At 40.5% G+C, this 13,028-nt stretch overlaps 1 protein-coding gene across 3 annotated transcripts in view; it reads right to left on the reverse strand.

Moving 5' to 3' along the window:
- Positions 1 to 11,818: 11,818 nt before the first annotated feature.
- Positions 11,819 to 13,028, reverse strand: part of MARCHF3 (membrane associated ring-CH-type finger 3) — a 108,220-nt gene continuing 107,010 nt past the window's right edge. For 2 of the 3 annotated variants that reach the window (XM_045022205.1, XM_045022206.1), the window contains exon 6: positions 11,819 to 12,535. In XM_045022205.1, coding sequence (XP_044878140.1) covers positions 12,377 to 12,535 — 159 coding nt within the window. In that variant the 3' untranslated portion in view covers positions 11,819 to 12,376. The remainder of the gene's footprint in view (positions 12,536 to 13,028) is intronic. The other variant, XM_045022204.1, reaches the window with a different exon arrangement.

The following is a 13,028-nucleotide window of genomic DNA, read 5'->3' on the forward strand; positions in this document are numbered from 1 at the left end:
CCTCTGCCTTCACTAGTGGGACCAAGTACTGATTTTGCCCCAGATCCCTAAGTGCCCCCCAAGGATTGAACTCACAACCCTGGGTTTAGCAGGCCAATGCTCAAAACACTGAGCTATCACCCCCCCTCCGCATTTGCTCTCTGGACTGTCCCCCATCTTTTCTCTCAAGATGCTGGTGAAATCCGTCACCCCAACCTTGGGGTTCTCCAGCTCAAGGAAAGGCTGATCGATGGTTTGCATGGTTAGAAACAACCTGTTCGGAGGATGTAAACAAAGTGCTGTTACATGGCAGGAAACAATTTACTCATGACACATCCCCAAAACTGAATGAGAGTCAAACACTGGTGTGACCTAAAACGTCTTTCACCTACATCTTTGCCATTATCATATGCATTAGATTATATCTTAGAACTAAAAAGTACAAGATTATCTTTAAGATCTGTAAAAGTGCATTTGGCAGCTATTACGGTCTTCCATCATATAATAGAAGGGTTTTCTGTCTTTGCTCATCCTACAACAGGTTTCTTAAGGGACTGGACCTCTTCCCATAAATCAAAAGCCCTACACCAACATGGGACCTCAACTTGGTACTTGAGTGTCTTACAAGGCCTTCCTTTGAATCTATGGCAACCTACTCCCTTCTACAGCTGTCTATGAAAATGGCATTTCTATTAGCCATTATTTCTGCTCGAAGAGTGGGTGAGATAGGGGCTCTGATGCCATACCCTGCCTTATTTAAGAATAAGGTCTCACTCTGACTGCATCCCAAGTTCTTGCCAAAGGTATCTTTGGACTTTCACATAGGTTAATTTATGCATCTTACAGTTTTCTTCCCTATGCCACACTAGGATAAAGGAGATGCAACATTAAATATACTTGATGTTAATACCCTCTCAACCTTTTACTTAGGAGCAAGCCCTTGAGGAAATCTCCCAAGTTTTTTTCCCTCCATTTGTGGACAGTGGTCTCCAATTTCCAAGCAGAGACTCTTGATGGATATCTGGCTGCATTGCCTACTGCTATCACTCTCATGATCTTCAACCTCCCTCTAGAATATTAACTCACTCTACAATCACTCTGTATTTCAGTATCCTTTCTTGAGAACGTTCTCATCAGACTTACGTGGAGCTGCAACTTGGACTTCCATTCATACATTTGCTGAACTCTGAAGTATCTAATGCCTCAGCTTCTGATGCTATATTTGGCTCTTCTGTTCCATCTTCAATCTTAGACTTTGACTCCAAAGTCCCACCCCTGTGTAGAGGGTACTGCTTGATAATTGCCTGGAGTGGAACTCCCATGGGAAACTGCTTGAAGAAGAAAAAAGGTTACTTACCCTGTTCTGTAACTGTGGTTCTTCAGGATGTCCCCTATGCGTGCTCCACTACCCTCCCATCTCCCCTTTGCTTCGGAGTTCTTTACAACAGACTCCACAGTAGAAAAGGAACTGAGGGTGGTTCATCCCTTCATGTATATAGCCTCGGTGCAGGGCATGAGGCTGTGGCAGGCGCATGCAAGGGCCGAATAGACACTATCTAAAATCTCCAATCTGAGGTGCATAGGATTGGAGCACTCATGCGGTGGGGAAGGGGACATCTTGAAAAACCACAGTTACTGCATAGGTAAGTAACCTCCTCTTGCTTCATTTCACAACAGATTGAGGACACAAAGTGCATTAAGTCTAAATGGATTTCAGCACTAGATGCTGCCTTGCCCTATCCTTTAGCATCACCATCTTGAGCTAACTTTCTAGTTTGCTAGCAAATATCTTGTGATCATCTTGGGAACAACATAAATCAACACAGCCAATCTGTTCAGCACCCGAATCAGCATTGTCACAAAGCTTGCAAGAAGGTTCTGGTAATGGGAAGAAATTCTGTTCTAATACATACATCATCATCTATTCTCATTTTCTGTCCTGCTGCAGTACTGCACACACATGCTCACAAATTTTACAGCATCTTTTTTTTAACTCAGGCTAATTCTAATTTAGAATGGTCTCTGACCCACAGTGCCCTCTGTTGTGCATAGTTTGGTATTTGTTCATTTTCTCTTTGTGATGGTTGAATGATTAACATTGGTTGCTACTTCCCATGAGTTGTGCTTTCCATCTGAAATAATGGATCTGTCACAGAGGTAAGGCAAAACTTAGCTTTTTTAAATCTATATTTTTAGCTTATTCCTAGTGTGACTTAACTGATCTGACCAGCCTGTGCTCCTCTAGTATTTTTCTCTAGGCTTGGCTTATCTTCCCTCACAGGTAGAAAGCAAAGGAATGTTACATGGGGCTAAAAATGTCCCTCGGCTTGTTCTCTTCTTCAGTTCAATGGGTAAGTGTTGGTAATTTTCTTAGATACTAATTTGCCTCATGAGACTGTTGCACAGATCTTTACATCCAGAAGGGACTGCTATGATCAAATAGTCTGACTTCCTGCCTAATGCAGGCCATGAATGTTACAATAGTGTTTTCCTGTTCCAATGCTGAAATGTTTTGCTCTTCATTGTAACTAATTATAATGTCTAGAATACCAACATTGCAGCTTGTATTCCTGTGTTCAGTAAACCTGTTTTTTATATATAATGTGTCACACTAAAACCAAACTAACCTGTTAAGAGAACAAATTCTGTATGTTTTATACCTTATTGATGTCTTTGATGGGGCTTCTTATTTATGTGAAGCAGGCAAGGGTTGACCGGCAGGTTTATTTTAGGTAGGTTCTAGATGACATACATAATACAATACTAAAAAACCCCAAACTTTAACTGAACTTTCACTATGTATCCATTCCTTAAAGGGGATGTCAACTGGCAATCCGATTTAGCTTAAAAATTGAAAGTAGTTTCAAGTCCTAAACTTGCCAATTTTTGTGGCTAAAGATCAATTTTTTCTAATTTTGAACACATTTTCCTTTCTCTCTTGCTCCAAAGGAAACAAGGGAAACTAGCAAAGTAGGAAAAACAGTGAAACTGATAATGCACAAGGTGCTGTCACCTTTGCTTGTTGGGTCATGTCTTCAATTAAACTACATGCATGCATTTAGTTATACATATGTATAATTGTTTTATGGGTTTGGGGCCCTATATTGTAAGCTCTTCACAACAGGAACCATATTCTTGTTTCTGTAAAGTGTGCAGCACGCTTTTGGGTATGCAAAACCAGTGCCTGTGTTCCTATGTCATATGATGCCTCCTGCTATGCTTATAATGGTCAGATTTTAAGAAAAAAATGCTATGGTAGGCAAGCCCATAGAATATATGCAATTCAGGGAATTGTTGCTAAATTAATAAAACAGATTTTGGACTTACATTCACATGATGAAGTGAAAGGCTAGATGCAGAAACAAGACATTCTCAGGCGTAAGTGGTGCTTATGGCTTTTCATATTTCACTTAAATTGGCAGTTCTCTATATGATATAAATGTCTGAACAGTTTTGTATCTTAGACCCATTCCCCATAGCATACAAAGTTGTCAACCACCCCAGCCACATTGTGTGAAATAAATGCAAATTTGTTTTTATACTAAAAACTTCACTAGCAGTCTGTAGCCTTATTTTTATAGAATTTCATATTGGACTATAAAAACCTTCGAAATCTTAATCATACTGTGCAACTCACTTCTCTTTCAGTGAATCCAATGCAGCTTTAGAAATATTTGATAACTACTGTTAGACTTCCTCTTTCCTTACCAAGTTCCCCCTCCATTGTAATCTTTTTGTGGTGTTAGTCTTCCTCTCCTGCCAAGATTTGTTTATACTCACTTATTTTTATTGTATCTTACTGATTTCCTCTTCATATTCCTGGGAGGATTATAGCAAGTTCCCACTCTTGCACCTCTAATGCTAGTCTTCCATTAAATATTTATTGGGTGTAACAGCTAATTACCATTTGGCTATTACATGGATGTTTGTTTACATTACGCTACAGACATTTTGTCCTCTCAAAACTTTTTGAAACTTGTTTCCATGCTAGCCTAATTCAAATTTTATTTTAGTATCTGTTCTCCTACAGTGTACTTTCAAGAACCACCTTTTTGGAGCTGCTTCTAGTGGAGAGAGTTGCTTATTCCATTGCTGTTCAGTTCCTGATCCCTATGTTTAGTGACAGCTGTGACGAGGAGCCTTATGGGTCTGCTGTAAGCATGACTGAAACAACCAAAGCACTTCATACAAGACATTGAACAGCTATCTAATGGTATTTTGTATTTCTGGCTAGTAATGTGTATATATAAGTGGCTGTTTGTTTATAAGGTAGAAGCTAGAGTTTGACTTCTCTAAGAGAGTGCATTTCTTGATTACTGTGCCCACTAGATTGTGAAATAGTTGGTGAGAGTCAGACCGTGATTTTTTTAAAATGGTATCAGTGAAAACATATAAAAGATTCATCACTCATCAAGATTCAGTGTTTTAAGGCCATTTCATAATTAGGGCATCTTTGATTAAATCATCAGTTTCCCTTAATCCTTCCCTCCTACCCACCAACTTAATGGCTTTCTATTAGTGAGAAACAATGTTGGAATTTTAAGAAATATTTTCAAAGAAAGGAGGCCAGATTGGGCACAAAAAGAAATTACACTGAAAATGCCCATGCAACTGGGACTTAGCTCTGGTCTACACTACAAGTTTAGGTCAAATTTAGCAGCATTAGATTGATTTAACCCTGCACCCGTCCACACAACGAAGCCATTTTTTTCGACTTAAAGGGCTCTTAAAATCGATTTCTGTACTCCTCCCTGATGAGGGGATTAGTGCTGAAATCGACATTGCCAGGTAGAATTTGGGATAGTGTGGATGCAATTTGACAGTCCTGCAGCATGGGGCACGGGTCACTTGCTGGAGGATTCTCTGCAACTTGAGGTCTTTAAACCATGATTTGAGGACTTCAATAACTCAGACATAGGTTAGGGGTTTGTTCCAGGAGTGGGTGGGTGAGATTCTGTGGCCTGCATTGTGCAAGAGGTCAGACTAGATGACCATAATGGTCCCTTCTGATCTGAAGTCTATGAATCTAAGCCCCGGGAACTTTTGCATTTCATTTCCTGTTTGGCCAGCGTGGCGAACTCAGCAGCACAGGTGACCATGCAGTCCCCCCAGAATGTTTCTACGCTCCCCATTATCTCTGTCCCTGAGTTAATCGCAGATTAGAAGGCGAAAAAAACGCACTCACGATGACACGTTTTCCGAGCTCATGCAGTCCTCCCGCACTGATAGGGCACAGCGTAATGCATGGAGGCATTCAGGGGCAGAGGCCAGGAAAGAATTGCTTTGTTTGTTTAACGGCAAAAGTATCATGCGTCGCTAGTGATCCTGCCCGAGCCAGGCCGCTGTGTCAGCCTTAGGCAGGGGCATGACCGTTTTGTGAGCAGGGAGGCCATAGATATAGACATTGCATTAGGTAGCTTCTGTAGGTAGAGAAAACATTCCTGTGCATTTGGCAAAGCGTCTGGCAAAAAAAGAGAAGCCCTGTAGTGCAGTGGTTATCACGTTCACCTAACACGTGAAACATCCCCGGTTCAAAACCGGGCGGAAACAGGACACTGTTACTTTTTCTGACTCCCCTCCTGCATTTTTAGTCTTAGAACAGACCATGCTGTGAAAATTTACTTTGAATTATATCAATTATGGGTTAAATAATATGGAAACTCTCTAAGTTATAGTCCTGGGTTCCTTATCCTTTCAGCTGCTCTGATAAATTAACATTTTTGTTAGGGGCGGGGAAAAATTTTCATGAAGCCTTTTATAGGGACTAAATGCTATCTAGGACTCTGAAATAATCTTAACGTGGCCCATAGAGTGCAGTCCTTTGTTCTGGATTTGTCATTCCACAAGTTGAACTGCTCCTTGCTACTGTCCAGGCTTCATGAGCCATGGGAGCAAGGGGCAGGCTGGGGGAGGTGCGACTGCGCGGTGCTGCTGGCTGGGAGAGCAGCCTGAGGCAGAAGCCTCCAGCTCGCATGATATTCCAGGCAGGACTGAATATCCATGAGATGAAACTTTAGAGAATGACCTGGAGTCACTCTCATTCGGTGCTCTAAGAGGAGAATAGCCATGTCTGTCCAGGCACCCCGATCGACCTCACCGAGGTCTGCTGGCTGAGCGGGACCCCGGCTAGCAGGAGCCAGCAGATGGAGCCCCAGACCAGCAGCGGGCTAAGCCGCTCAGCCTGCTGCCAGTCTGGGGCTCCGTCCACCGGCCATGCTCAGCTCGCTGGCTGCCTGGGGTTCCGATCATCCAGGCACGCAGCGGGCTGAGGGGGTTTGGCGGATGGGACCCTGGAAAAAAGGCATGAAATGATTGTCTGCCGGTCCTTTCATGGAAGGAGGGAGGGAGAGGGGGCCTGACGACATGTACCCAAAACCACCTGCAACAAAGTTTTTGCCCCATCAAGCATTGGTAGCTTAACCCAGAATTCCAATGGGCTGCAGGATAGCTACCCACAGTGCACTGCTCTAAGTCGATGCTAGCTGCGGTAGTGAGGATGCACTCTGCTGACTTAATGCACTTAGTGTGGTCATACGCAATAGACTGTATAAAATTGACTTCAACTTCTAAAAAATCAACCTAATTTTGTAGTGTAGATGTACCCTTAAAATGATAGGCCTCATTTTTTAATAATTTAATAATTAATCACATTCTGTAAATTGGGAGTGATACTAAGATACCTCGCTTATAAACTCTCATTAAACAAAATAAGGGGATCAGTTTTACTTTAGATGTTGTCAGCAAGTCTCTGATCTGTGCTTTGGCTGGCTTTTAAAACTGGAGCCTTTAACAACTCCAATCCCACAAGTTGGTTTTTGTTTTTGTTTCTGCTAATAGGGCTGTGATGTATGTAAATTCAGCAGTAAGAGATACTCATTTACTGTGGACATGTGAACACAGATAAACATCCTTCAGTCTTTTCTGGGGCTAAATACATGCTAAAAAGTTAAGATAAACAATGCTTCAGTTTAACTTTTTTTTTTTGAGGGGGCAAGCTATGAAAATGATGGGTCAACAACAATCATATCCATGTGATGCTCCAAGACACTGAAGCTAACTTAATTAAACCTTTTATTGATTGCCAATGGAATGCTAAACACACTTGCCTTCACACCACAGCATATGTAGTATTAAAACAATAGGAGACATGATCATGGCTAGACAAGTCAGTCAGCCATATAAAAGCCTATTTTCTCCAAGCACTCCTCTTCCATTATCTCCAAACTGCATATCAAAAAAGGGAATTAGACCTGACCCTGAGGCTATCTCTACAGTGCAAACTATCCCCAAAACAAACCAAAACCCATGCTACCGAGTCTCGGAGCCTGAGCCTACAGACTTGAGCTCATGGGGCTTGCGCTACAGCATTAAAAACAGCAGTGTGGACATATCCACTTGGATGGATTGATTGAAAGTGTCCTGGCTAGATGACATTCCATTTGTAATAATTTAAGAAGCCTACAGAACAATCTACCCACCCTCTTGTATTCATAAGATCTTTGTGTAAACTTGCTGCATTCATCCTAGTGGTGTCACGTAGAGATTAATTCTACTCCTAGAACTGGAGATGCTATAGCCAGCATTTCTTTGGTGCTCCCTGCTATTTGAGAACTGAGAGCCAACCTCAGCTGACCAGTGCCAGATAAGTATTTACAGCCGTAAAAGCATAGTGTTTAAAAAACAAACAAAAAAAAAATTCTGAGCAGTCTGGCTGATTTGAGACAGGACAAGGGATATGTTTGCCCATGTTGAATCTCCTAGTTGGAGGGACCCGTCTAGATAACTACAAGGCCAACAAGAGAAAAGGAAAAGCAGTCATCTGATAGTATGATAGGAATTATGGGGAATTGGAGTGTTTTTTCTTCTTTTTTTGTCAACCCCATTCCTTCTCCCTCTGGACACGTTGAGGCCTTCCTTTGTGTCTTACCCTTAGACAATTCCTACTTGAGTTATGCAGGAGGCTTTCTTCCCCAAATGGCTGTTGATGGAAATGAATTCACATTCTCCAATAGACAAGGTTATATCTCTCGAGCTCTCAGCTGAGGCTGGCTCACAGATCCTTCAACTCTAAAACATAGGCCTCTAGTACTTAATGGAGAATGCTAGTAGCAGGGCCAAGCCACTAGACAGCAATATTATACTCACAAAGGCACCATATTAGTGGTAGCAAATGGTCCCTCAAAATCCCTGTTTCTTGAAACAGGTATGAGTAGTAGGGGACAGGTGTGGTTAATTAAAAGGGAATCTCATATGGAGCAAATTCCTATGTATGTTGTTTTTATATGTACTAGGAGGCAATATTAGTTTATAAACCAGTCATGTCTGGAGCCCAGAACCAACAATATTTTAGTTTTAGCTTTTAGTTGCCTCCTTCTGGATCTGTAGAGACTGGTCATCATCAAAGAGCTGGCAAGGCACCTGTTGGTAAATATCTCTTGTTTTCCTCCTTCGTTAAATTGGAGAGATCCTGAAACTGAAAAAGTGAGACTTACAACTCTTCCACTCCCCCCAACCCCCCTTTCAAAAGTAAACTCCATATAAACACCATGCTGAAACCTGCTGAAACGTGGACCGACAAGTCAGCTTTCAAGAGACCTGAAATAAAAGTGGAGGAGAGAGAGAAACAATTATCTAGCAGCCCTGCAAAAAGAGGCAGACTGGGTGTGGAGCTGATTTGAGAAGAAATTGACTGCTTGTCAGTCTCTGGTAAAGGAAAATACTGAAGAGAGGGGGAATCTTCCTATGTCAGAGCCCTCTGATGAAGACCGCTTACTCCACATCCCTCCAAAACAAACTATCAGCCTTATAAATATTTCTCATCTCATGTTTTTCTTTGAAATGCCATCCAACAGAGCATCCTCTGACATGCTGACAGTGCTGAGCATTTCTCCAGAGTCACAGATTTTTGCATTCAAAAGGTCAGTGGTGTTATATGTACCTTGCTAATAGTGAAGTTCTCATAGTAATTGCTGGTTTACAGAGGTCTCACTTTAATAAAATATAGGACTATGGAAAAATAAGTACTTAATGTCATGAATAGTATAATTTATTTCCTAGAATTCATTCTCTTTTTAGAAGAACAAAACATAGGATGACTTTAGCTTGTAAAGTAGGGTGACCAGATAGCAAGTGTGAAAAATTAGGACGGGGGTAGGGGGGTAATAGGAGCCCATATAAAAAAAACCCCAAATATCGGGACTGTCCCTATAAAATCAGGACATCTGGTCTCCCTATTGTAAAGCATAGCTGCATAACATAGTTTTGATTCCAGTATTTAAAGCTATTTAGCATCACAGCTGGAATAAATTTAGTCTCTTTTTTTAAAGATGCATTTTATTGTCTGCTGAAATTTCAGGGCTGGCATTTGTCATATTCCTCATGGTCACTGTGATGTGACAAGCTAGGCTTACACCAAGGAGAGGGTCTGGCACAAAGAATGGAACTTTTCTTCTCCTTTTCCCACTGATGCTATTAATACTGAACAGAAATGGCTTGTATGTGGCCCAAACAGTATCCATTTGAGACAGCAGTCTGTCAGAAGCCTAGAATGTGTGCAGGAGTAAGACTGGGTCTAAGAGCAAGAAATGAAGCTGACTTGTGCCTGCTGCTTTCTAAAACACATCATGTAGGATTGCATTGTTGTTTGACTTCTGTTTTCAGTTCACAATTTTAAATCAAGTACCTTTCCCCTATCAGCTGAATTTTTACTTGGAAAATGAATGAGAAGCCTAACTCCAGGTGTGGGTGAAAAATCCTTTTGAGGACCACGGCCAAGCTGCTGCCAGCCAAAGGAAAGAATGAGATTCATTTAACAAAAGGAATAAAGCCACTCATTCTTTATTAGTTGTACAGTACTTAGCATTTATTTTTTACTTTACTGGATCTGTTGCGATAGCACAATGGAGCCTTTGTCATGTTGTCATTTAGCTCTGTTAAGTGTAGCTAGTGCCATAGACGTTTACTACCCTTAACGTCCCTTCAGAAGCAAAAAATTGAGTTTGTTGCTATTGTTCAATAACTTTTGTTTTAATAGACAGCAATTTTGAATTTACATCAGTCCAAACAGTGATTCAGTATGAAAAGATCGCTCATTCCTAGAGAGAGAGGAACCAGAGCTGGTCAATAGGATCCTTCTGACTGCCAAGTCTTTGGTCCAGAGAGGAAGGTGGGAATGTGACATAGCACTCACCTTACCATCTTGCTGTCTGGAGAAGAACAAGGCACCATAATGCTGCTTTGGCACATGTAGAACACTGATTCATGAATATGGGGTGTGGGATATAAAGCCACCGCCTCCTCCAAAGATCTGTTCCACTCTTGTATGTTAGGCACAAAACAGAATAATATATCTGCATAATAGGAACCTACCTTCTTGGTACCATTATGGGAATACTGTATCCCAGCTACATCATTAATTGTGCTGTCTCTTTTTTGTGCTAAAGTATTAAAGGTAGACTGCAGAGCAAAAATGATTGTCAAGTGAGAGTTTATCATGCTTCTCTGTGAAGGGTAAAGTGACACTGATGGACAAAGTTGGTATTTGATTATAGAAAAGTTAGGCAATGATGGCTGTTTGTAGTTCTAATACTCCTAGAGGGCTGATGACTAAATGGAATATTAGCTACTTGTATCACTGGAATTAGTGTCAAAAGGAAACTCTATTATTACAACTCCAAATACATGTGAGCTGAGACAGCATAAAGTATGGGTGATGGGTTTGTTTTTTGCTAGAGCTTTGTATTTAAATAGCTCTATCTTGGCTGACAGAACACCTGCATCAGCTTGATCCATCAGAAATATAAAACATTACCTCCTCTCACACACTACCATTTTTCAGTTCCTCTGCAGGGTGGGAAACAAGGTTCTGGAATTACCCTCTGTCATGTTCTGGAAATCCTTATTTTAAAATGGCAAACAAGTTACTTATCTCTAGCTTGCCAGCAGCATTTAATAGGTTTTAGCTGTAGAAGCATTCAGTACCAAATGAGTCTTCCCACATAACTACATATCCCTTATATTGCATAATGTCAAGTATCAGAGGGGTAGCCGTGTTAGTCTGGTTCTGTAGAAGCAGCAAAGAATCCTGTGGCACCTTATAGACTAACAGATGTTTTTGCAGCATGAGCTTTCGTGGGTGAATACCCACTTCTTCGGATGCGACTACTTGCATCCGAAGAAGTGGGTATTCACCCACGAAAGCTCATGCTGCAAAAACATCTGTTAGTCTATAAGGTGCCACAGGATTCTTTGCTGCCATTGCATAATGTGAGAGCCAAAATCTAAGAGTCAGTGAATGAATTGATGATTTAAAAATATAAAAATAAAGGAGATCGTTAAAAGCAGAAAATAATATTCAGAATCAAAATTCAGTGTGGTCATAATAGCATGTAGTGTGTTACATTTTATAAAGAGCCTTAGTCTCAATGCTACAATGAGAGAATTGATATACTCCGCAAAATTTACCTGTCAAGCTGAAAATTCAGCATTTCTAGAGTAAGGCTAATTGTTATGCAAGACATGTTCAGGCTTCCTAGGAAATGTCTAATGATCTACTAATTCATTATGTATGCAAAGCCCCCTTACAAAATTAATTAATAGGGCCAAATTTAGCTTGGGGTAAATAAAGAGTAACTCTTTAGTTACACCAGTGTAACTTTAGTGCAGAATTTGGGGCTAATTTGCTCCTTCCAAATGAAAAGGAAGTACCCCTGTAACTGAGTTCTTTTTTGGGAACTGCTTTATGAAATATTTTTGACTCGGAAGATTATTGCAATCTGTAAGATGTTTTTCACACATTTTGCATTTTTCTTATTAGAAAAAAATATTTTCTATCAGGTTTTCACTACCAAACAACAAATGGAAGAGAGTGCTTTTTAAGGGGTTATGTTGTTAAATAGAATGCCCATTTGTAGAACTCGCTTTAAAAATATTTTTAATAATCCAAGATTAGTATAAGATGCCCTTCAAATAAAACTATAGTACAATTTCCTTCTTGTAATGCCATCTTCTTTGAGTCAGTAAAATAAAATATTCAGCATTGGTTCCTATCCAGATAATACTGTAGAAATAAAGAAAGCACTCAAATTTTTTTTGCATTGTTAATTATCATAGTTTTAATATTTTTAAACAATTAAAAAAAAAAGGGTTTGCATCACTGACAAGGCAGGTATTAACATGAGTTTGTAGAATTCCATACAGTATCTGCTAAATAAACATGTTTGGCAGCTTAGCAAATATCATATGATTGCAGCATCCATGATTTTAATTAACAGTGATTTCTTCCTCTGTAAAGAGTTTGTAAACCAGAATAGCACTGTACCAGGTTTTGGATGGAATCAGAGCCCATGGGTTTAAGAAAGTATATTTAGTGCATGACTCCAGTACAGAACTGCCAAAATCAAACGATTGTCTCCTTTGAGTTCCTTTTGACTGAATGAAGGCCCAGCAATGACTGCTGGTTAGAAGGAACACTGACAGATTTTGGAATTAGGAGTATTACTCTCTGATTGGTCCGACGCCATTCGTTGTATAATCTACAGTGGTACCTAAATGACACCTGGTGGAAGATCAAGAGAGAATAGATTATAAATTTAAAAATGCTTGGTGTCCTAGAATGAAATAAATTAGAAACAAAGAATAAACACCCCTGGGGGAAATTAGAAGTCAGCCTGGGAGTCTGTGGAAAAAAATTAAATAAAAAAGGGGGGGTTGCTAAAGTTTGATAACCACTGTTCTATCTGTAATGAATTGTACTGAATACTACTATGTTATTTTCAGCTCCCCTGTGCTACCAATCCCCATTAGCTGCTGTCCACTCATTCCCATGTATTACCAGCCTAATGGTTGGATAAAAATAGTAGCGAGATGACAATCTCAGGCTAGAGACCACTGTTGCACAGACTGCATCACAGGTTTTCAGCAGCAGGGAAGTGGAGTTACTCAGGACAAAACCTGGGCCAGAGTCCATTCCTATCTCCCCACAGCTGGAAGCACTCACAATCTTACAAACTAGCTATCTCCCCTATCTGGGAACAAGCCACTTTCATAAC

The sequence above is a fragment of the Mauremys mutica genome, chromosome 6 (genome assembly GCF_020497125.1).
Source record: "Mauremys mutica isolate MM-2020 ecotype Southern chromosome 6, ASM2049712v1, whole genome shotgun sequence".
Taxonomy (NCBI): Eukaryota; Metazoa; Chordata; order Testudines; family Geoemydidae; genus Mauremys; species Mauremys mutica.